Here is a 26,773-nt window from a genome sequence, read left to right on the forward strand (position 1 = left end):
TCGAGGCTCCAATGAGCTACGATCATGCCACCACACTCTAGCCTGGGCAACAGACTGAGACCCCATCTCAAAAAAATCAAACAAAAAGAGATATCTATCTATCTATCTATCTATCTATCTATCTATCTATATACATCTCTCTATATATACACACACATATGTAGTTATACTCATCCCTTATATATGTGAATATGAAAAAGTGTACAAAGCAACACTAGTATATACCATGCACTCTGAAGTAATAAAAATGCTAGTCATAATCCACTAAATAAACTTTATGACTCTTTAGTGGTTTGTAACTCACAGTTTAAAAACCATTCTAAAAGTCTACTGTTTTATAATAACTCCAGCAGTCTACTATTTTAATTTATTATTCTCCTTGAGATCTCTTAACAATTCTATATCCTATCACTTTCCAAACTCTGCTTTCTTCTTTTGCATAAAAATTCCAACATCATCTGCATTTTAAATGTCCACTTACTGCATGTGAGGATGTACAGATGACAATACCTTATCGACTGACATAGTTGTGTCTCCCTAACTGTTTCTGAATCTTTCCTCAATCAACAGGAAGTCAAATTCACCAGTGTTTGGCTCCTGGTAGCATTTGGGGAATAGTAATCATGTCAACGAGCAGCAGAATGACAATATAGCATTGTGTTGGCAGGATCTATTGTTAGCGATTACCACAAAGGTGGAATTTAAAGAATGTCATGCCCTTTATTTTTAAAAGTTAATGAAACTATGTTGACAGAACTTGTAATGTAAAAATGCTGTGATTTGGAGAGACTATCAAATTTGTGACTTCCAGTTCTCATAAACACTTATTTTTGCCTGTAGCTTACTCATTGTTTTTTATAGGGCATTCAGTTTCACAATATACACTTGTATCATATTACCAGTGTAATATCAGTCTTCTATTATAAATGTTCATTTTACCTAAAATCTGTTTTGTGTTTTCTGTCTTAATATAATGCCATGTTTTACTACTGTAACTCAGGGGTTATGTGAAAATAAAGAAAATTCATTGTATTATACATTTGAGGCTACTATAGTGACTTAACATCTAATGTAAAAAAATGCCAGTCAACAATGTGTAGAAGTAAACTGAGATGAAGTATTTTCCCAGTTTCAGTAAATTTACCAAGTCTAACATCTTAAACAATATTAAAGCTTTAGCATCCTGATAAGCCAGATTATCCAGGTGAATTAATTGTCTGATAATCCTTAAAATTCTGATTTTTTTGAAGTAGTAAAAACAATTTTTCTAAATCTTGAGTATTGGAGATAAACCTATGAAACTAAATTGAATGTGCATAAATTATTTTATAAAATTTGGTTTTATTCTAACATTTGAATTAATCAGATTTTGGCATACCCTGCCCTTGTGAAGCTTAAAAGTCTTGTCAAATACAAATTATGAGACTTCCAATGCACCTAAAATTTTCTTTTAGACATAAAATTATAGTAAGGTGAGGCTCATCTTCAACAGCTGATAAAATTGTATGCCTGATACTAATATAATTTTAGTGTTGTTTTCCCAAATAATTTTGTATTTATTTTTCTTCTATTTATAGCAATGGTTTTCAAATGAGGGTGAGTTTGGCTCCTCCACATGTATTTAGTGATGTCTTAAAACATTTTGATGGCCATAACTCAAGAGTTGGGATGTATAATACACTGCTGATATCTAGTAGGTAGAGGCTAGTGATGCTACTAAACATGCTACAATGTACAAGATATTCACCACAACAAAGAATAATCTCATCCAATGATGTAATATGAATGCTTGTCCCCTCCAAATATCATGTTGAAATGTGATTCCCAGCGTTGGTAGTGAGGTCTGGTGGGAGGTGATTGGATCCTGGGGGAAAATCCTTCATGAATATAGCAGGAGGTGATTGGATCATAGGGGCAAATCACACCAAGCAACAGTCCCTTGGTGATAAGTGAGTTCTTGCTTAGTTAGTTCACACGAGATTTGGTTGTTTAAAAGTCTGGGACGTTCCACCTCTCTCTCTCTTGCTACCACTATAATCCTATGATATGCCTGCTTCTCCTTTCCCTTCCACCATGATTGGAAGTTTCCTAAGGCTCTCACCAGAAGCAGGTGCCAGCACTATGCTTCTTGTACAGCCAGCAGAACCATGAGCCAATTAAATCTCTTTTCTTTATAAATTATCCAGCTTCAGTTATTTCTTTATAGCAATGCAAAAGTGGCCTAACACAGAAAATTGATACAGAGGAGTGGGGCATTGTTATAAGGGTATTTAAAAATGGGCAAAAGGCCTTGAAGGCATTTCAGAGACCTTTGGGACAGCCCCTCCCATCACAGGCCCAAAGGCCTAGGAGGACTGAATAGTTTCAGGGCCCAGCCTCAGGTCTCTGCTACCCTGTGCAGCCTTGGGACACTGCTCTTTGCATCCTGGCTGCTCTGGCTCCATCTTTGGCTCAAAAACCTCCAGATCCTGCTCAAGTTGCCACTTTGGAGAGCACAAGCCACCATAATCCCTGGTGGCTTCCCTGTGGTGTGAAGTCAGCAGGTGCATGAAATGCAAGAGTAAAAGAGGCTTGGCAGCTTCCTCCTAGATTTCAGAGGATGTATAAGAAAGTCTGGGTGCCCAGGCAGAAGCTGCCACAGGAGTGAAGCCCTCACAGATAACTTCTATAGGGGCAGTACAGAGGGTAACTATCAGGTTGAAGCCACCCCTGCAAAGAGTTCCCACCAGACCATTGTCTATTGGAGCTATAGGAAGGGGACTTCCACCCTCCATATCCCAGAAGGGTACAGCCACAGGCAGCTTGCATCAAGAGCCTAGAAAAGCCACAGTCATTCTATTCTAACCCATGAGAGCTGCCACAGGGGGTACACCCTGCAAAGGCACAGGGGTGGAGCTACTCAAGTGGGCTTGGGAGACCATTTCTTGCACTAGTGTGTACTGGATGTGGGATGTGGAGTCAAAGGAGACTATTTTGGATCTTTAAGGTTTAATGTCTGCCCTGATGAATTTTGGGCTGATGTGGGGCCTGTAGCTCTGTTCTCTTGGCCAATTTGTCCTTTTTGGAATGGTCATGTTTACCCAATGGTTATACCACCATTGTATCTTTGGCATAAATAACTCATTTTGATTTTACAGTCTGAAAGGTAGAAGAAGACAACTCTCAGATAAGACTTAAGACTTTGGACTTGACACTGGAATGAGGTAAGACTTTGGGGGACTATTGGGAAGGGAGGATTATATTTTGCAATGTGAGAAGGACATAAGATTTAGGGGGCCAGCAGCAGAATAATATAGTTTGGATGCTTGTTCCTTCCAAATCTAATGTTGATATGTGGTTCCCAGTGTCGGAGGTGGACCCTGGTAGGAGGTGACTGGATCATGGGGGTAGATCCTTCATGAATGGTTTAGCATCATCCTCTTTGTGATAAGTGAGTTATCGCTCTGTTACTTCATATATGATCTAGTTGTTTAAAAGTCTGGGACCTCTCCCACCCCCTCTTGTTTCTGCTCTTGCCATGTGATATTCCTGCTCCTTCTTTGCCTTCTGCCATAATTGGAAGCTTCCCGAGGGCCACAACAGGAGCAGACGCCAGCATTATGCTCCCTGATGAGCCTGCAGAATTGTGAGCCAATTAAATCTCTTTTCTATATAAATTACACAGCTTCAGGTAGTTCTTGATAGTAACATAAAAATGGTCTAGCACACCTGAAATGTCAACAGTGCAGAGATTAAAAATCCCTTATTTATATGTATAGCTGTGTAATATTGCTAAGATTACAAAAAATAGCAAATGGCCGAGGCTTAGAAAACAAGCTTATGAATAGATTAATTTAGAAATGTCTATGAAATTATTAAAATTATAATTTGATAAACACTGGTACATCTAGAAGGAAATTCAGCCTCTAAATTAAATAATATATCATGATATGGACAACAGTGTTTTAATTCTTAAGTACTGTGCAGTAATCACAACAGCAGAAATTACTTATAAAATCATAGGTTGAACCATATGAAACTGTCATTTTTGTAGGCTAAAAATGTTCAAATATTGACAGTATTATATGGTTGAATAACACAAAGTTAATTTTATTAATTTCTTAACTATTTCATTTTTATTTTCTTGAATAGTAACATTTTTAAAAAGCAAAACTTTAACAAAATAAAATAATATAGATGGACGAAGGGGACAAAGCAATGAACAAACAGCTAAAATTTCACTGGAGTGTCAAAGGGAATGCACTGAAATAGTGAAGCACCCATGGTGACTGGAAGCCCAGGAGGGCAGCAGGGAGGCATCTGACCTCTGCAGCCTCATCTCCTCTACACACATTGGACTGATCTGGAGACAGGAGGGCCTTCCCCCTGTAGGGAAAAGGTAAATGGAAGAACACTAGTAGCCCCCACTGCCATCACAAATAAGGATAATTCATATTACAGAGAATCCCATAGTCATTGCAAGCCCAGAGCTCAGTTTGAAGAGCTGCCATGAATTCACATGGCTGCATTGCTCTAGATTAGGAACACAACATGTGCACTCCCTCACCCCCACCCAGGCTTTGTAAGCCAAGCTGTTGCAGCATGGCACCATCTTGAGACCAGAGCCACATCTGGAGTATGCCCTCCTCTAGGGGCCAGTAGGCACTACACTTTTATCCGGCAGTGGGGCTCCATTTTCATTACACCAAGCCCACATGGGTGGCTGAATGCCATAACCCAAGCTGTGAAGACCCTAGGCCCAGGATTAGCTATGACTCTGGCCCTGGACGGTAGGAAAATCAACCCCTGCCACCCACACTTCTAGCTGGAGGAACAGTCTGGCAGTCCCACCCAGGAAGAACCTGCCCTTGAGACAGCCAAAATGCTGTGGCCCTTCCCCAAATGGGAGAGGTCTCCTTGAGCCACAGAACAGCTGACATGCTCCTAGGCAAGGACAGCCACTACATACTCATGCCCAGGTCCTCAGAAACAGCTCCTTGGTACCCACTTTCTTGCACAAATGACTCTGCCCTGCCCAAAAGCCCCATGCCCATACCCATAAGGGCCTAGGAAACAGCCCTGTGGGCTGCTCCAGGCAGGTACAGGATGTGGTCTGGATGTTTTGTACGTTCCAAATCATATGTTGAAATGTGACCTCCAATGTTGGAGGTGCGGTCTAGTGAGAGATGTTTGGGCCATGGGGGTTGATGTCTCATGAATGGCTTGGTGATGTCTTCATGGTAATGAGTTAGGTTTCACTCTATGAGTTTACATGAGATCTGATTGTTTAAAAGGACCTGACACCTCCTCCCCTCTATCTCTTTATCCCTCTCTCATCATGTAAAATGCTTGCTCCCCCTTTACTTTCCAGCATGAGTAAAAATTTCCTGAGGCCTCACTAAAAGCTAAGCAGGTGCTGGTGCCATACTTGTATAGGTGGAAGCCAAATAAACCTCTTTTCATTATAAATTACCCAGTCTCAAGTATTCCTTCACAGCAACACAAAACAGATTAATGCAGCTTGACCCCAAACTGACTGAGCAGCTGTGTTCTCACGTCCCAGGCCACTCCCAGGAGACATGTACCTAAGTTAGCTAAGAAGCCATGTGCCCATGTTCTAGGCCTGAAAAACAGACCCATGGGCTGCCAATGACAGACACATTCCTGGGCTGAACCAAGAGCTGTGAAACCCTGTTCTGGTCTTGAGAAATGGCCCTGAAGGCTGTCACTAGCAGACAAGCCCCCAGGTTGGACAAGCAACTGTGCACCCACATCCCAAGTCTGAAAAATAGCCTTATTGGTTGCCCCGATAGACACACACCCAGGCTAGCCAAACAGCCTTGCACCCAAATCTTGGACCTGAGAAAAAGCCTGGGAAAACACCTCCAACAGACATACACTCAGGCCAGCTGAGAAGCCAGGCAGCCATGTACCAGGACTAAGAAACAGCCCCATGGGCCACACCTGGCCGGCATGCCCCCAGCCTGGGCAAGAAATTGTGCACCCATGCCCCCAGCCAGAGTAACAGTCCCATGGTCCAAATCCCTGTGAGCCGGACCTCAAGTTGGACAACTCACCACGCGCATGTACATGCTCTTAACCTGAGAAACAGCCTGACAAGCCGATGTCTGGCAAAGTTACACCACCAACAACAGAAATCCTCAGCTTAGGCCACTAAGATACTAGCAGACGTCACTAGCATGGATTACAGCTGAAGAAACTACATGGAGACTACACTGCTGCACTAACCTACAATAAAAGTCAACACACTCCTATAAACCAACATCCTAAGACCCACATACATCAGTAAAATCTTTCCCTATCCAACCTATACAATAAAATTGGAAGAGATAACTGTTCCACCAGATGCATGGAAATCAACACTGGGACACATCAAACACATGAAAAACAAGAAAACACTACATGTCCAAATGAACATTCAAAATATCCAAAAAAAAAAAATCCAAAGTAATAATCCTAAGGAAACTCGGTGAGATATAAGAGATTACAGATAGACAATTTGAAGAAATCAGGGAAACAACTCATGATCTGAATGAGAAATTCAACAAAGAGACAGATATTAAGAATCAAACAGATTTTAGAGCTCAAGAATTTAATTAATAAATTAAAAAACACAATTGAGAGCTTCAACAACAGACTAACCAAACAAAAGAAAGAATTTCTGATCTTGGAAACAGCTCTTTTGAATAACACAGGCAGATAAAGAGAGGAAAAAAAGATAAAATAATAAAAAGTAATGAAGAAAGCCTACACGATTTATAAGGCACCATTAAGCTAACAAGTATTCATATTATGGGTATGTCAGAAAGGAAAGCAAAATCAAAAGGTACAGAAAATCTATTTAGGCTGGGCACAGTGGCTCATGCCTGTAATCCCAGCACTTTGGGATGCCAAAGCGGGCAGATCACGAAATCAGGAGTTTGAGACCAGCCTGGCCAACATAGTGAAAACCCATCTCTACTAAATATACAAAAAATTAGCTGGGTGTGGTGGTGGTGCCTGTAATCCCAGCTACTTGGGAGGCTGAGGCAGGAGAATTGCTTGAACCCTGGAGGTGGAGGTTGTAGTGAGCTGAGACTGAACCACTGCACTCCAGCCCAGGCAACAGGGCGAGACTCTATCTCAAACAAAAACAACAACAACAACAAAGTGTATCTAATAAGATAATAGCTGAAAATTTCCCAAGCCCTGGGAGATAGACATCCAGATCTAGGAAGCTTGAAGATCCCCAAATATTTTCAACCAAAACACATCCTCTCTGAGGCACATTATAGCCAAACTGTCAAAAGCAAAAAACAAAGAACAAATTCTAAAAACAGCAAGAGAAAAGTGTCAAGTCACACATAAGGGAACCCCCATTAGAATAAAAGTGGATTTCTCAGCAGAAACCTGCGGACCATGAAAGAATGGGGTGATATAGTCAAAGTACCAAAAGTAGAAAAGGGGACCTGTCAGCTAATAATATTACGGCAAGCTAAACTATCCTTCAGTAATGAAGGAAAAATAAAATCTGTCATAAACAAGCAAAAACTAAGGGAATTCATCACCAGTAGACTGGCCTTAGAAGAAATGCTCCCAGAAGTCACACATTTGAAAATGAAAAAATAATTAGAATCATGAAAACATGCAACACTATAAAAGTCACCAGCAGCATTGATACAGAAAGGAAAAAGAAAAATGAATCAAATGTTATCACCACAGAGAAGCACCCAACCACAAAAATAAACAAGGGAGGAAGAAAGGAACAAAGGATATACAAAACAACAAGAAAAAAATGAATCAAATGACAAGAATAAGTCTTCACCTGTCAATAATAACCTTGAGTTAAAATGGATTAAATTTCTCATTTGAAAAATATAGATTGGCTAAATGGATTAAAAAGAAAAAAAAACAACACCCAACCGTATGCTGTCTACAAGACAGTCACCTCAGCCATAAAGACACACACAGACTGAAAAGGAAGGGATGGGAAAAGATACTTCACACAAATGGAAAACAAAAGCCAACAGGAGTAGCTATAGTTATATCAGACAAAACAGGATTTAAGTCATAAACTCTAAAAAGAGACAAAAAGGGACATTATATAATAATAAAGGTATCAATTCAGGAAAATAATATAACTGTAAATCTACATGCATTTAACACCAGAGCACCCAGATATATAGAGCAAATATTATTAGATCTAAAGGGAGAGATAAACCCCAGTAATTGGAAACTTCAACATCCATCCCACTGTCGGTGTTGAAAAGATCAACTAGACAAAAAAAAAAAAAAAATCAACAAAGAAACATTAGATTTAAAGTACACCATCGATCAAGTGAACCTAACAGATATTTACAGAGCATTTCAGCCAACAATTTCATAATACATATTCTTTCCATCAGTATATGGAACATTCCCCAGGATAGATGATATGTTAAAAATTCTCAAAATATGAAAAAATTTTAAATTATATCAAGTATCTTATCTGACCACATGGAGTAAAATTATAAATCAATTAACAGGAGGAACATTTGAAACTATAAAAATGTGTACAAATTAAACTACATCCTACTGAATGACCAATGAATGAAGAAAGAAATGTAAAATGAAATTTAAAAATTCCTTAAAACATATGAAAATAGAAACGCAACATAACCAAACTTATGGACCTATGGGACACAGCAAAGCATTCTTTTTATTTTTTTTATTATTATTATACTTTAAGTTTTAGGGTACATGTGCACAACATGCAGGTTAGTTACATATGTATACATGTGCCATGCTGGTGTGCTGCACCCATTAACTCGTCATTTAGCATTAGGTATATCTCCTAATGCTATCCCTCTCCCCTCCCCCACCCCACAACTGTCCCCAGAGTGTGATGTTCCCCTTCCTGTGTCCATGTGTTCTCATTGTTCAATTCCCACCTATGAATGAGAATATGCAGTGTTTGGTTTTTTGTTCTTGTGATAGTTTACTGAGAATGATGATTTCCAATTTCATCCATGTTCCTACAAAGGACATGAACTCATCATTTTTGATGGCTGCATAGTATTCCATGGTGTATATGTGCCACATTTTCTTAATCCAGTCTATCACTGATGGACATTTGGGTTGGTTCCAAGTCTTTGCTATTGTGAATAGAGCCGCAATAAACATACGTGTGCATGTGTCTTTATAGCAGCATGATTTATGGTCCTTTGGGTATATACCCAGTCATGGGATGGCTGGGTCAAATGGTATTTCTAGTTCTAGATCCCTGAGGAATCGCCACACTGACTTCCACAATGGTTGAACTAGTTTACAGTCCCACGAACAGTGTAAAAGTGTTCCTATTTCTCCACATCCTCTCCAGCACCTGTTGTTTCCTGACTTTTTAATGATTGCCATTCTAATTGGTGTGAGATGGTATCTCATTGTGGTTTTGATTTGCATTTCTCTGATGGCCAGTGATGGTGAGCATTTTTTCATGTGTTTTTGGCTGCATAAATGTCTTCTTTTGAGAAGTGTCTGTTCATGTCCTTTGCACACTTTTTGATGGGGTTGTTTGTTTTTTTCTTGTAAATTTGTTTGAGTTCATTGTAGATTCTGGATATTAGCCCTTTGTCAGATGAGTAGGTTGCGAAAATTTTCTCCCATTTTGTAGGTTGCCTGTTCACTCTGATGGAAGCAAGTTGATGGCAAGAAATGCCTATATCAAAAAAACTAGAAATATTTCAAATAAACAATGTAATGATGCATCTCAAGGGACTAGAAAGGCAAGAACAAACCAAACCCCAAATTAGTAGAAGGGAAGAAATAGTAAATATCAGAGCAATAATACATAACATTGAGACCAAAAAAAAAGCAACGCAAAACTCAATAAAACAAAAAGCTGTTTCTTGGAAAAGATATACAAAATCAACAAACCATTACCTAGACTAAGGAAAAAAAAAAGAACCAAATAAATGAAATAAGAAATGGTAAAAGAGACATCACAACAGAGACCACAGAAATACAAAGGATCGTAAGAGTTTTTTATGAGCAACTATACACCAGTAAATTTGAAAACCTAGAGAAAATGGATAAATTCCTGGACACATAAAATCTATCAAGATTGAAAGCCCCAAAATTTCAAAAACCTTAACAGACCAATAACAAGTAATGAGATCAAATCAGTAATAAAAGTTTCCCAACAAAAATATGGGACAAGAGGGCTTTATCACTGAATTCCACCAAACATTTAAAGAAGACTTAATATCAATTATTTTCAACATATTCCAAAAATGGAAGTGGAGAGAACTCTTCCTAACTCATTCTATGAAGTAAGCATAACTTTGATGTCAAAACCAGACAAGGACACAATCAAGAAATTAATCTACAGGCAAATATCCCTGATGAACGTAGACATAAACATCTTCAATAACAAGTTCTTTTTTTAAAAAATGACATTTTTCATGTTTTGCTTAATGAATACTTGTAAATATCAGAAAATACATTCTTTATATATAAAAAAAAGTGTAGCAAACTGAATCCAACAATACATCAAAAATACACCATGATCAAATGGGATTTTTTTCCAGAAATGCAAGGATGGTTTAAAATATGCAAATAAATAAATGTCATACATACCATCAACAGAATGAAGGATAAAAAACTTATGATTATCTCAGACGCAGAAAAAGCATCTGAGAAAATTCAACATCCCTTCATAATATAAACTCTCAATAAATTAGTTACAGAATGAACATACTTCAGCACAATAAAGGCCATATATGACAGTCACCTAACATACTGAATAGGTAAAATCTGAAGCTTTTCCTTGAAGACCTGGAATAAGACAAGGGTACTCAACCTCACCAATCTTTTTCAACGTAGTACTGGAAGTCCTAGCCAGAGCAATTAGGCAAAAGAAACAAATAAAGGGCATCCAAAGTGGAAAGGAGGAAATCATACTGTCCCTGTTTACAGCCTTGCAGAGGGCATGATCTTATATAGAGAAAAACTACAGACTCCACTAAAAAACTCTTAACATTAATCAATGAATTCAGTAAAGTTGCAGGATACAAAATTAACATACAAAAATCAATAACATTTCTATACACATATGATAAACTAGCTGAGAAAGAAATAAAGAAGGCAATTCTATTTACAATAGCTACAATAAAATAAAATACCTGGAATAAATTCAACAAAGGAGGTGAAAGTCCTCTACAACGAAAACTCCAAAGCACTGATGAAAAAAACTGAGTAAGATACAAACTGAAAGACATCTTATGCTCATGGATCAGAATTAATACTGTTAAAATGTTCATACTAGCCAAAGCAATCTATGGATTTAATGCAATCCCTATCAAAATATCAATAACCTTCTTCACAGAAAAACAAAAAAAATCTTAAAATTTGTATGGAACTGTAAAAGAACTTGAGTAGCTAAAGCAATCCTGGTGGTGGGTGGTAGGGTGGACCTGAAGGCATCACACTGCCAGACTGCAAAATATACTACAAAACTAGTAACCAAAACAGCATGAAACTGGCATAATAAAAGACACAGAAAAAACAGAACAGACTAGAGAACTCAAAATTAATCCTCTTATCTACAGCCAACTGACTTTTCACAAAGGTGCCAAGACCACTCACTGGAGAAAGAACAGTCTCTTCAATAAATGGTGCTAGGAAAACTGGATACCAATATGCATAATGAAACTAGACTTCCACCTCTCACCCTACCAAAAAAAAATAATAATAATAAAAGTAAAAAGAAAAAGAAAGAAAGAACTCAAAATGGATCAAAGATCTAAATGTAAGACCCCAAACTGCAAAACTGTATAATAAAATATTGAGGAAATGCTTCAGGACATCAGCCTAGGATAAGATTTTTTGAATAAGGCCTCAAAAACACAGGCAACAGAAGTGAAAACAAACAAATACACTTATGTCAATCTGAAAGGCTTCTGCACAGTAAAGGAAACAATCAACAGAGTGAAAAGATAACTCAAAGAATGAGAGAAAATATTTGCAAACTATTCACCCAATAGGGCATTACTATCCAAAATACACAAGGAACTCAAACATCTCAACAGCAAAAACCAAACAATGGGATTAAAAAACTGGGCAAAGGATTTGAACAGATATTTTTCAACAGAAGACATACAAATGGCCAACAAATATATGAAGAAATGCTCAACATAACCAATCATCAGGGAAATGCAAATCAAAACCACAATGAGATATCTTTTTACTCCAGTTAGAATAGCTTTTATCAAAAAGACAAAAAATAACAAATGGTTGTGAGGATACAGAGAAAAAGGAACTCTCGTATACCATTGGTGGGAATGTAAACTAGAATATCCACTATGGAGAACAGTATGGAGTTTCATGAAAAAAACTAAAAAGAAAATGACTATATGATCCAGCAATCCCACTACTGGGCATTTAACCAAAGAAAAGGAAATCAGTATATTGAAGAGACATCTGTCTCCCCGTGTTTATTGCAGTACTATTCACAATAGCCAAGATATGGAATCAACTTGGGTGTTGATATGTATTCAAAAACAGATGAATGGATATAGAAAATGTGGTATATATACAAAATAGAATATTATTCAGTCATGAAAATGGAATTCTGTTGTTTGTGGCAATATAGATGGAACTGAAGGACATTATGTTAAGTGAAATAAGCCAGAAACAGAAAGTTGTACACTGCATGTTCTCACTCATATGTGGAGGCTAAAAACAAAATTGATCACATAGAATTAAAAAGTCAAACAAACGAAACTAGGAGCTGGAAAAATTAGGAGAAAATGGCGGACAAGGAGAGTTGTTAAAGGACACAGAATTGCAGCTAGATAGGAGGAATATATTCTAATGTTCTATACCATTGTAGGATGACATAGTTAATGACAGTTTCAAATAGCTAAAGGGTGATATTGAATGTTCCCAACACAGAGAAATCATAAATGTTTGAGATTATGAATATGCTAATCGCCCTGATCAGATCACTATACATTATATGTATTGGAACATCATTATATACCCCGTACATATGAACAGTTATATACATCAATTACAAATAAAGATGCATTGATATAACATGTAGATAAAAAGAAAATTATATAAAGCAGATATGTCTTGCCTTTGGTCATACTAAGGAACAATGACATATGATCATTCTTTTTTGAACATTATCTAGGAATATATGTGCTTCATTCTTTGGAAATATATGTCGCTGGGAATATGTGTGCTTCTTGGAGGAGGAAGCATTTTTACTTTTTATGATTTCCTAGTGTGACTTATGAATGAAATAAATAGCCAAAAAATATGAGCAATAGAGACACAACCGATATAATGCAATTATTTTTAATGCTATAGTTTTATAATATATCTTTGGTTTTTTAAAATTTGAAGTACGGTAATCACATCTTGATAAGTAATTAAATGCTTCTTTATAGTCCTTTTTCCTTAAATTCTCTCCATGCTCCCCTCTATTCATTGGCATATAAAGTTATTGCTCTGATCACTCATGTCAGTGCAGAAGAGAATATTAATATTAATCAATGTGTATGTCAACAACTTCCTGAAGAAAGAAGCTGATATACTCTCCTAGCTGTTGCTGTCACTCAAAAAAGCATCATCTGCTTATAAAGGTGTCACTTCTTCAATGACCTTTTTTTTTCTTTAAACTTAAGGCAACTTTTTGGAGCTCGTGTGAAATGCAGAATTCTTATAAAGACTAAAGCATGTTCTTCATCATTAATTTAATTGTTTAAGTAATATCATAAAGTTAAGGGGCTTGAGAGGAAAAACCATGAGTCCTGTCATGAGGAGCTTACAAAAAAAAAAAAAAAAAAAAAACAAGAAAAACAAAACTGATTACTAGCATAGTGAGCAAGAGAACTAGATTTGAGAAAACAACTTCCTGAAAGATACTGTGACATTTTGATAAGCCAATTTTACTAGCATCATAGGCACACTGGGCTGAACCAAATTTTCAGAGTCATTTCAACAAAAAACTTCGTAAAACTGATGAGTAATTAGTTAAAGACCCAATGACTCATACTTTTCCAGGTCCTTAAACTGAAAGCGGTCTTAAATTCATCATTTTAAGAAGTTGCCTTATCCTCTTTTCAAGGACTTGAGGATTATTATTCTTCAATACGCTCAATTAGTAATGTATCTAGGTTTTCTAAAATGTTTGTACAGTTTTTGAATATTAGAGCAGTGCCTTTTGTCTTTTATCTCTACATGTCTGATATACTAGGGAACAGGCTGGCTGCCTGAAGTAATTAATAGAGTTTATAAAGTTGACTAATGCTTGCAATTTATGCATTAGAGGAAAATGGTGTGATACATGTAAATGTCTCTGAGCACCAGTCATGCTTCCCTTCTACATCTCATCTTCCTCAAATAGCAAGTTAAAGATCTAAATTCATATAGTATATTATGTTCATTGTATCAAAACAATTTATGCTACCGTTTAAATCCATTATTTAAAAATCACTTCTTTCTAAAAGGATTCATGGGGGAAATATTAGTATAACATTTTCTAGTTTCAAAGTAGTCTATAATTTTCTAATGGCATTTTATTGAAAGACAGCAGGGCTTATTATCATATCTAAATGCCATATTCGAAAGAAAATTGTATAATGATGAAAATGAAAAATGCTTTTTCTAAAGACTTACTTAATTACTATGAATTATCAAAATGAGCTTCAAGCAATACTACACAATTTGATAAAAAATTTTTGAATAAAGCAAGCACCTTAACAGCAATATTTTATGAGGACATATAACTTAGTAACCTTTGTTACAACATAGACTTATAAATTATTCCATGATCCTTAAGAGCCTATTTTCTGTTGACAGTCAGAGATATCCTCATTATAAATTTAGAAAATCAGCAAAGACAAAAATATTGTTTCTATAAAAGGGAGTTATGATTCCAAAAGAATGCCTTGCTAACGGCACATTCTAAGCATCTTAGAAGCCTAAAGCCAAAAATCAGAAAGGTTTTCAAGATTGCAATTTTTACAGTTTGGGAAACAGGGTCCAAGGGGCCAGTGTGCTTGTTCAAGTTCACATGAAGTTAGTGGCTGTGCTGTAACTAAGGCTTGCTCTCCAGACTCCCAGTTACTACTACTACTCACTATGTAAATATATATGGCCTCATCAGAGGGAGCCCTTCAGCACTTCTAGCCTTGCTCTCACTCACTAGATTCAAACATTTTATCTCTAGAGTGGCTCAACCTTACTTGCAAAGCAGTTTTAGAATTATGCTGCATGCTATATTCACTCCAATAAAAGAGACTGCCTTCACTTAAGAAGAAAAGGAATTGTAGACAGAGATAATTATTTTTCAAATGAAACTACTGAGAACACAAAGGGATATAAAAGGTATTATTCTTTTCTGCTTTTAAAAAGTACTGTATTGTAAATAGGCTTTATATATCAAGCTATTGAAAAGAAGCATGGATCGGGCTGTTCTCTGCAGGCTCTAGAGAGGCTAAGGTAATTGCCACACAGGACCAAAGTATCCACAGAATTTAAAGAGCTCTTGATGTTTTGAAAGTAATTTTCAATTGTCATTACTTAATACAGCAATGGTGTAAAGGAAGCAACTTTATTTTTTGGAAGAAGGAAACAGAGTCAGCAATCAAGTAGCTTGTCTGTTTTCACCAAGCAAGTTAGCAGCACTAGAATTTTCAATTATCTGTAGTCCTCTTCTCTGTTGATTAGAAAAGGCTGCATGCAACGACATACTGGGATTCACATTTATAAGGTCTTCTTACCTAGAGAGTCTCAAAGATAAGCTCCGCAGAGCAAAAATTAGCAAACGGCCTTTGAGAGTTTTAAAATTTTTAATAAAAGAAAAATACTTCTATTCAAGGCCGAGTAGTTTTGTCCTGAAAATCATTTTTTTTTAAAAAAAGCAACTGAAGCAGTCTCACTGCACTTGAAAGAGCATTGTACTTTGATACTCTCTGCGGTCACAAATCATGCTGAAGTATTAATCTATCAGCATTGGTGGCCTTAGAAACCATTGTATACTTCTGCCTAGCCTGATTATATGTACTAGAATTTAAAACAAAAACAGCTCTTGAAAGACTGAAAGCCAGCTTATTAGTTAAGGGCCAACTGCAGAAATTTTTTCGTCCCCTATATTTTGCCCTGCAATAAAATAGAAAATATTTTTTATTGCTGAGAAAATGGGGCTGCCTTCTGACCACTCACCCGGCAGATAGTCAGCAAGTTCTAATTCTGGTTTGAGGGCTATTTCACAATGCCATTCTCAGTGTTTTTTCTGTTTAATTGACATATCGTTCCCATTTTGGAAGAGGATATTGCTCACTTGAATTCTTTCCATAGGGGAAAACAATTTTCCAGGATCATTTCCCTGAGAATTGCTTAGATCAAGACCAAGTTGTCTTAAGTAAATTGTTGATAAGATTATGGGAATACCAGAATCTTCACTTGAAAATGTCAGGCAAAAAAAAAAAAAAAAAAAAAAAAAAACCACCAATAAGATAGCCCCAAATTTCAGTCAGCATGTTCAAAACAGCAACCCCTGTGTACTCAACTGTGCATTTAGAAACCTCCTGTTTGCTAGAAGCTAGCTGACCCTGAGGCATTTCAGAAGATGTTACTAAACAATGCAGACCTAGGTCCCCATTTACATAGCCTCAGGTGCTTTGAGAGGCATTTGATGAGCGCATTTTCAAAGGCCTGAACAACAGCAGCCGTTCCGTCTCAAAGCCGAAGAGCAACCTCTCTGTGACAGGCAGAATCAGTTACTAAAGGGTCGTCTCTGCTAATGAAATGTAATGAGATAACATCTTTTATTGCTGTCACATTGTGTCAAACGAGAAGGCTCATCACCAAAAGTAATCCTGAAAATATCAGACCGTGTTAAATGTTTCTTTGCAAATAAATTTGTAAACAGGAGGGCTTGAAAATCAATGAGGACTAATTACGGAAATAGAAGTAAAATATTTAAGGACTATTCCATCAAAGAGCCAAAAGGGTGGTACACAGGTAGGCAATACTCCCTACAGCTCTTGCAGAGTGTCAATGGAGTGGAGAGGAGGGTGATTGTGGTACTTCTTTTTTTAGTGGCAATAAGCGAGAGCCAGCCCTGCAGCCACTAATGTTTTTGTGCATCTCTCTCTTGTCAGTGCACTGATAAGGGTCCTGTTTTGCATACTAGCCTTATCTCTGGTTCACTACCATAGATACGTCTTTCTTGTTTACTTCTAATATTTTCTTCCTATATTATGTGAATCTATTATGAATGTCCTTTTTGGGGACAAGGCAGAGAATATGTGAACAATTTAGGTGCATGATGAGGAGAGCAGAGCAGAACAAGATGGTCATTACAAGGTGGGTTTTTATTAAGTTTTTGGCAAATTTGTTCCTTCTTTGTTAGTGTCTTTCTTTCTTCTTTATCCTCAGAGGAAGGCTTAAGCGATCCTTGCAGGAAAAATAGTTTATGTACAAATTTATACTACAATATTAAGAAAACCTTTTTATTCCTCTTAGGATAATTTATTATTTTTATAGGTTCTTTAGAGAAAGAGCAATGCTTTAAACTAAGAGAATGCTACTTAGTATAAGACTGAAGAGTAATGACCTTCTTAATCAAGAAATAACATCACAAAGTGGTATAAACCTTATCCGTGGAGGTGGTCTCACTCTTAACCTTTGAAGAGGTCTGCCCTTTGTCATGAAGTTAAAAGGACCTGAGAGCCACTTGCTCAGTCTTAAACTCTCTTCTCTACTAGATTTAACATGCTCACATCTCTATCAATACTGAAGATCCATAATCTTCCATTTACACATTTCTGGCGATTTTACTTAAATGTCTTATTATTTGGTGTAAGCTCACTGACTCCTGTTTCTGAAAATTAGATTCATTTGTAGCCTTTGCGAGGGGGGCTCCATCCCCACCACTCCATTGTAAAATGAAACTGAACCCACTGGTTTGCTAAATCCAATTTGTTAAGTAACATACTAGAATTCTCAGCAACATGTAATATCATTGTTTCTTCCCCCATTCTTGAAGCACACTGCTGTAGACTGTGCACTGCCTCCTACCTAAATTCGTGCGTGGAAACCTAATCCCCATTGTGATGGTGTCAGGAGGAAAAGCCTTTGGGAGGTTATTGGGTCATGAGGGCAAGTTCTCAGGAATGGGACTTAGTGCCCTTATAAAAGAGAATCCAGAGAGCTCTTGTTCCTTCTGCCATGTGAGGTTACAGTGAAAAGGCAGCTGTCTATATACCAGGAAATGGGCAGACATTTAATCTGCTGGTGCTTTGATCTTGGACTTCACAGCCTCCAGAACTCAGAAATAAATTTCTACTGTTTATAAGCCACTAAGCTTACAGTATTTTGTTATAGCAGCCTGAACAAACTAAAACACATAGTCTGTTCTTGGTTTCTGTGCATGTGGTGTTCCTCCTACCTTTCATCTCTCCTTCTCAGTCTTTCTTTTCTTTAATTTTTGCCAAATTCTTTTCTTCTCTAACCTTTAAATGCTAACATTCATCAAGAATCAATCCTCAGTGTCATGCTCTTCTCACTCTCTTATTTCTATCTCATCCACAGCTACAATTACTATCTACCATCAAAATGTTCATTATTCTCAAACTGATAACAATCTTCTGTCTGAGCACCAGACCTGCCTAACCATATCTCAAAAGTACCTCATTTAAACTGTCAAAAAATCAGTTCATGATCACCCTACTCTCCAAACCTGGGAACCATATAATCCTTCTCTACCTTAGTGAATTCTGTCACTTCTCTCCAATATGCCGACCAAAACTCTTTGCATTTTCCCTGACCTTTTCCTCCTTCACCACCTATATCTATTTCCTGAAGACCTGCTGGCTTTGCCACCTAAATATCTCTCAAATGCTTTTTTTTAAAAAATGACATTGTCCTCACTCTATTCCTGTCTACTATCAGCTTTAACATGAAAAATATTTTAATTATTCTCCCTGCTTTCAATGTACACCCCTTCAATCACAGAGACAAGAGTGCCCAGTTTTAATATAAACCAACTCATCTCATTTGCCAGCTTAGAAGTCTGATGTGATTTCCTGATTTCTTAACGTGGCTTACAAAGTCTTGTGAGATTTGGCCTCTGTCATTCTCTCCTTTCTGATCTCCTTCTCTCTTTTGTTCTAGGTCTCAGACATATTGCTACTTTAGTTCCTTGACTATATAGTGTTGCTTCCTACTTTGAGGGCTTTTTCCATACTGTTCCTCTATGTAGAATGCTTTCCATTTGTTCCTCCAGCTAGAATGTTCTCCATACCTCCTTGCTTAACTAATACCAACTAATTCTTGCCTAGCCAGCACCAGCTAATTCTTCAGAATTCAGGCCACATCTAGTTAAAATGTCACTTCCCTTAAGAAGACTTCCCAGAAAGATTAACATATGCCTCAGTACCCCACTGGACCATAAGCTGCATTAAGGCAAGAAACTTATCTATTTTATTCATTGTTTTATATGCAGCATTTTGTAGGCACATAGAAAATAACTGTTGAATAGATGAAAGCATATGAAGAGGTGAATGAACATGGTGATGCTGGTGCATGAGGGACTACAGAGCCATTGCAAGGAGTCTTTAAATCTTTATGTATACCAAGGGATATTACAGATTAAAATCTATCTGTCCATGCTCATTTGGAGGCTTTACATAGATTTTGACAAGAGAAGGAGTTCATAAAGAACAATATTGGGTATTATCAATCTAGATAAAAACTAAGTGCATTTACATATCTATAGTCATATACTTGTCAGAACTTCCCATCGAAGGGCTTAGGTATGAATCCCTTTAGCCTTCAATACTGAAGGATGGAGCCTAGGGCAGCTGAACTAATTGGTGCAAAACACTGTACTCGTTTTCTATGAATGTCACGACACAAAGTAGTTTGAAAAGCATCGCTAGATGGAATGTATTCAAAGGTGTTTTTGTTGTTTGGTGCTTTTTTTTTTTTCCTTAAAAGGTAATTGAGATCTTACCTTTAAAAGCAAAATACATTGAATCAACAAGGCTACAACTTGAATCAGTCTAGAAGTCTAAGTTTCCATTCATTGGGTTGTCAGGTACCATTAAAATGATTTTCATGAGGAGTATATAATACTTTTATAAATGTTTATAGTATGAAGATGCTGATATGGTTTGAATATTTGTCCTGTCTAAATCTCATGTTAAAATGTGATCCATAGTGCTGGAGGTTGGGCCTGATGGGAGGTGTTTGGGTTATAGGGGTAGATCTCTTATGAATGGCTTGGTGCTATCCCCATGATAATAAGTGAGTTCTCCTTCTCTTAGTTCACAGAGTGAGAGCTGGTGGTTTAAGAAAGCCTGGCATCTCCCTTGCTCCCTTTCTCTCCATGTGATATGCCCTGTTGCCTTCTGCCATGACTGGAAGCTTCCAGTGGCCTCGCCAAGAACAGATGCCAGCACTATGCTTCCTGTACAGCCTGTAGAACCATGAACCAAATAAACCTCTTTTCTTCATAAATGACTGAGCCTCAGGTATTACTTTACAGCAGTGCAAAACAGACTAACACAGATGTTAAATGGAATAAAGCAAGATATAAAATTGAAAATGCACTAGAAGTACAACTGTAAAACACAAAGATAGGTAATAGCAGTTGTGTTTGGTTTAGATTGTTTTCATTTTCTTTCTCTATCTCAGTTTATATATATATGTGTGTGTGTGTGTGTGTGTGTGTATACATACACATATACAGACAAATATAGACATATATATATATATATAGGCTTTTTTGTTTGAAGAAATAGCTGTTTTGCCCATAACGGCTGAGTATTCAGCAATTAAGACATCAAAGGTACAAGCTATACAGATATGTCAGAAATATTTAACAAAATATTTAATTTTTTTATATTTCTGGATCATTATGAATTTTATAAGGCAAGGCTTCAATATAGAGATATAACTTTATATTCAAATACTATTATCCCATAATAATTATTATAACTTATTCTTACAACCAAATAGTGAAAGTATTCATTGAATTACATACCAGCTTCCCTACAAAACTGTAAGGTTTTCCTTGGTATTGGAAATGGTGTTTTCTATTTGGTGTGCACGTTATAAAGCACAATGCCTGACTCACCATAAGTAAATTTCTAAATGTTTATTAAATGAATGAATACATATTATCAATAGAAAATATGTAGCTCTCACCACACATGCTACCTTCTTCTCCACATAAAATTCAGTGAACCTTAACTTTGATCTGATGTTGCCTCTTCTAATGTCTTTGTGATTATAATTTCCTATTTTAAAAAGAGAAGCCCTCAGTGGATAATTAGCAACAATCAAGAGAAGCTTAAGCATGCCATATAGGCAAAATTTCTGCCAAGAACAATTATCTTTGTAGAATATATATCTCACGAGACAGACTGAGGGCACCTATCCAGCAGTAGAGGAGTTTTGAGAACCACTTCTACTGGAACATTTCTCTCAAGCCAATCTTCCTAGACTACCTACCTGAGCTGAATGCCTAGTATGGTTTTACTGGGATGGTCTGTACATTTTGTGAAATCTTTCTGCGATTGAGCTTGATTATGCTACCATTTAAGTTTTTAAATGCCTCAACTTAATCAATCTTTACAGTCAGTCCTACTTTTTTTCGCTTCTTACCCAAATAGGCATAGTCAATGAGACTATGGATAACTAACATCCATTTCCCATGGATAACTAACATAATCATTTTAGTCAAGTTTTAAGAAATATTAATCTTATCTTCCGTAGGTTTTGCAGAACATCAGGAAGAACCTGAACAAATAAAGCTTACGAAGTGGAGCCAAATTAACATTGTCTTTCTAAATGGTCAAGATATTGTGATCCTTATAAAAATTTAGAGGCATTAACAGAAATATCCCAGATTTTAGACAAATTAGAGCTGGTTCCTAGCCCCTGCAGCATTGGCAACCCTTATAAATTCCTTAAATACAAAGTGAAAGTATAAAGTAGTTAAGGGGAAGAAATTCAATACGGAGAAACAACAATGCTAATTCAAACAGAGTTTTAAACTTGATAGTTCAACTAAAAAGCTTTCTCTAGGGAATAATTCACAGTTTGCCTTCTTTGAATGACAGGACACCTAATTAAGAGATACCTTACACTTCAGAAATCTTCCGATATTAATTATTTATTAGAAGACTATAAAATGATAACAGTGTATAAGACACAATGATAACTCCTCCAGTATTTATTTATTTATTTGCTTATTTAATTTTTTGGCTGTTTTTAGGAATAAAGTTCACGTTAGTAGCCTCACTAGAATTTGGATCAAAGGTTTTAGACTTTTTCATCAAGCAATTACCATTTTCTAAATAATAATGAATATTAAAAAACATGGACTATACATTCATTTGGATTTAGTGTGAATTGAGCAGAAAATTCAAACAAAACTGTACAGTTCAAATTTGCTAAGACAGTAGATATTAAGTGTTTTTACCACACACACACAAAAGTAACTATGTGAGGTGGTAGATGTGTTAGTTTGATTGTGATAATCATTTCACAATGTATTCCTATATATCAAATCATCATGTCATATACACTTTAATTGTATACAATTCTTATTTCTCAGTTACACCTCAGTAAAACTGGGGGAAAATGTATAAACATAATGGCTATATTATAATCTATCAAATCAATGGTTTCAAATAGCAATATTTGAAACTACTTTGATGTAAGTAGTCTTTTCATTGCCCTTCTTTCTTCTTTAATCAGAATTGAATTCTCTTTTAATCAAATGTTACTGTTTTATTAAAAATATTTTTATGAATGTTTTCTAGGCAAGGTTTAATTTCATAATATGCTTCTCAAGTAAAAGTATGTTGCTTACGCAAGATTAGAGACTTCTTGTCCAAGTACAATTGATCAACATAATAGACATGGAATCTGTAAATTCAATTATATGTCAAATGCACTAAGGTATATTTCTAGTTATTTCTAGTGATATACTTTATTTATTTATTTGTTTATTTATATATTTATTTATTTTTGAGACAGAGTTTTACTCTGGTCGCCCAGGCTGGAGTGCAATGGCGCGATCTTGGCTCACTGCAACCTCCACCTCCCGGGTTCAAGTGATTCTCCTACCTCAGGCTCCTGAGTAGCTGGGATTACAGGTGCCCACCACCACGCCTGGATAATTTTTGTATTTTTAGTAGCAACAGGGTTTCACCATGTTGGCCAGGCTGGTCTCAAACTCCTGACCTCAGGTGATCTTCCCACCTTGACCTCCCAAAGTGCTGGGATTACAGGCACGAGCCTAGTGACATATTTTTATAACCTTTATAATTTACAAAGTATTTTTACACACTGCCATCAATTAAATCTCAAAAATGCCATTTTAAAAGTGTGAAAACTGAGATTGAGAGATAGACGTTAATATTCATGACCAAAATCACTTGTCTGGTGATGACAGAGCCAGGAGCAGAACCCAAGACTTCTGGCCTTCATTCAGGTTCATGTTTTTCATATTGACTGATTTTCTTCCAATGTTAAGAATTGTTGCCATATCTACCTCTAATTGTCTGAATATCTGAATTTCATTGTTTCAGTTTTTCTTACTTACTACTTTTAATTGAAGTATGTGCAAGTGAATCCATGAATGGCCAAAATTCAGGAGATGTACATACAGTTATCTTTATAAAGTCCATAGGACACTGAGAAACTTATGACTAACTCAGTCACTTCCCTATCACTGATCAGTTTGAAGCATGATAGTGGCCTCAACTTTAAGTGGAATAAATAGGAGTTCTACAAAAACATTCATTAGAAAATCTTTCTAAAGTTTAATAGGAAAAAAGAGATTAAACTTTCAAAGTTTAATAGGGAAGCAGCAAAAATACATTAGTCTATGAGACTCTTGAATTTTTCTGTTAATTAATAGTTGCTTAACTGGATTGTAGGTGAATTTTTAAGATTACTATCAGTTGTTTTATATCTTTTATATATATATGCATATACATGTATATTTAATATTGTATAATATGATTATAATTATATAAATTGTAATACATATAAAATTACATATGTACTATATGTAAATTATATATGAGATGAATATATATAATGACCAATGAGACCCTTAACTGAATACACACACACACAAACACACAAAAAGATAAGCTGACATAAATTATAAAAGTATGAATTTTGTCACATACCAAAAAAATTCCTATAGGAATAGAACCCAACCATAACAAAGGCCATTGTACAACTTTAAAAACTGATAAGGTACCTTAAATGGCCCCCTTTCCCACCTCGGTGGGATTATTATTAATACTAGAAACTAAAGTCTAAACTGAATATCAATGTACATTTTAGCCTGTTGAAATAAACCAGAACAATTAATACTAATTATCCAGAACATAGGCAGTCTCAGTGACTGCATGGAGTCCGGTGTTACAACTGGCCTGTGTAACTTCCTAAGCAAACCTTAGCAGAGGCACTGCAGGCATTTGACCTCAGGGTTATACAGAGGATACAGAGGAGAAATTGTGAATATTTTCATATAGCTTTGAAAAAACATAATTTTATTGGGTTAACATGGAATATAATTCTTAATATTTTAGTTCTAGGACAAATTTTTCATCTTCATGGATTCTCAAAGCAAAATACATTATTTTACTTCTTTTGATTTTTAGGTTACTACAAAATCAACAGATCAAATTCTGGCCCTGAACTGTCTGTTTAATGCTAACTGTTGTCAATTTAATCCTTTAGGTATGCTATATGCTATGAAATACTAATTACATTAGGGGACAGAGGGGAGGATTATATAGATTACTGGTATTTTTAAAATAATAATTTTGCAGAAAAAGGTGATATCAACTTACTTTAAATCTTTGTCAGAAAACATTGTTTTAATCAAATTATTCTTGTAGACGGAATTGTATTTTTATACAACATCATACTTAATGGGATATTTACCATCTCACATCATTCTCATATTAGTAACATCAAAGTTCAATGTAATGATGAATTAGCACAGGGAAATATTTCTAGCCTTATTATTTTTGATACAATTCCACAAGCAACTATGGAACACAACCACCATTTGTTCGGAAAGTATTTTCTGGAGGACAAACAACACGTTTACATTTAATTGTTTATATTAGATTTTAAAATAAGCATTTTTTTCTTGCTGAGATTATCTTCATCACAAAATTGAAGTTTTGTGTTTGAAGAGAGACATACTCCTAGGTAAGCATACCATGTAATAATTATCTTGCAGAGTTTGCTTCTTTGTCTCTCAAGTAATTAGTTGTTTCCTGTCAGAGTGTTGGGCTGTGTCAAGTCCAACAAAATATTTGATCTTATTTCTATTCAAAATCATTTTTCAATCAAAATTAAGGACAAAGGAAAAAAGTCACTTACTTTGCTTTAGCTTCTGCATCTTCATATGCTTTATTAGAAACATCATCCAGCCCTCCAATCAAATGTTTGAAAGAGCTGTCAGACGAAAAAAGCAGTGATTAGAGTAAATCTTCTACAAAGTAGTAACAATGGCAACCTAGTCAATGATATAGTGAAACAATCTAAAGACATCTACATAAAAGTAAATTCAAACACTTACTCTAAGTACATTATTAAGAAGCATGTCAGATATATTTCCTGACTAGAATATAAACTCTATGAGATTAGGGACCTCTTCTACCTTATTCACCAATACAGTTGCCAACACATAAACAAATCTGGCAACCATATCTGGCAAAAGCAGATATTCAAATAATTGTTTGGAATAAAGTCTGTGACACACTAAATGATATACACCACAAAATTAATGAGTCAATTAAAATACTGAAATGACAGCAAGATCTACCAATTATGGAGTGCCTGCTATATGCCAGGTACTGTTATTTAAATTACCACTAACATATATTAATTACAATTCTCAAACAAATTCTGAAAAACAAGCATCATTATCTCCACTTAACAAAATAGTAAACTAATGTTCACAGGCAAAATAAATATGCAGAATACAGGAAAACAAAAGGAGAAGATCACAGAAAAATTAACTCATTTTGGAAGAGTGAAAAACCAACTTTAGCATAAAACAGGAGTGAAAAACCAACTTTAGCATAAAACAGGAGGAGTGATTTAACTGCTTAAACCCAATCTATTCAATATCCTACTATGCCCCTGGAACTGTATTCAGACTTCTATAGGGAAGCATCATCAATTCTGTCACTAAAATAGTAAATATTATAGCGCCAACACAAAACGAATACACACATGTATACCAGAAGCGCCCTTGAAAATTACTGAATACAACCAGATACAGTAACTCTTACGGTACACTACATTCTAGCAACTACTGAACTGGAATGAAGGAAAGAAAAAAGTGAAAGTCTATACTCAGAAGTCCCAGGACCCACATGATAATCAGATCCTCACTCACATGGTACTCATATGCCAGGCATGGCTATAAGTGCTTTATATGTAATAACGAATATTTTAATAGTTCCAATGAGGTTTTTCAAAATAAAAGTTAACTCTTTTATTTTGAAATACTATGAGTTAGTATTATAATCTCCGATTATAATGGAGACAATTTTAAAATACTGTAAGATATTACATTTAATTTTAATCCTCTATCAGCTTAATACATGTAAATTGTTTGTGTGTTGTGAGTATTAAACAATAAGTTATGCATGGTGAGGTCCTGAAACATAGTAAAGTGCTTGCTGATTTAAAATGTAAATGTTCCTTAATTGCTTTTACATATACTTTTTTATTTTGAAAAACTATA

The 26,773-nt window shown here is 35.9% G+C and overlaps 1 protein-coding gene across 4 annotated transcripts in view; it reads right to left on the reverse strand.

Moving 5' to 3' along the window:
* The window catches only part of PRKG1 (protein kinase cGMP-dependent 1), a 1,321,998-nt gene that overhangs the window by 115,444 nt on the left and 1,179,781 nt on the right, over positions 1-26,773 (reverse strand). For all 4 annotated transcript variants that reach the window (XM_054503395.2, XM_054503394.2, XM_063669971.1 and 1 more), the window contains one exon: positions 25,399-25,473. In XM_054503395.2, the coding sequence (XP_054359370.1) occupies positions 25,399-25,473 (75 nt within the window). The remainder of the gene's footprint in view (positions 1-25,398; positions 25,474-26,773) is intronic.

Source organism: Pongo pygmaeus, chromosome 8, assembly GCF_028885625.2.
Source record: "Pongo pygmaeus isolate AG05252 chromosome 8, NHGRI_mPonPyg2-v2.0_pri, whole genome shotgun sequence".
Taxonomy (NCBI): domain Eukaryota; kingdom Metazoa; phylum Chordata; class Mammalia; order Primates; family Hominidae; genus Pongo; species Pongo pygmaeus.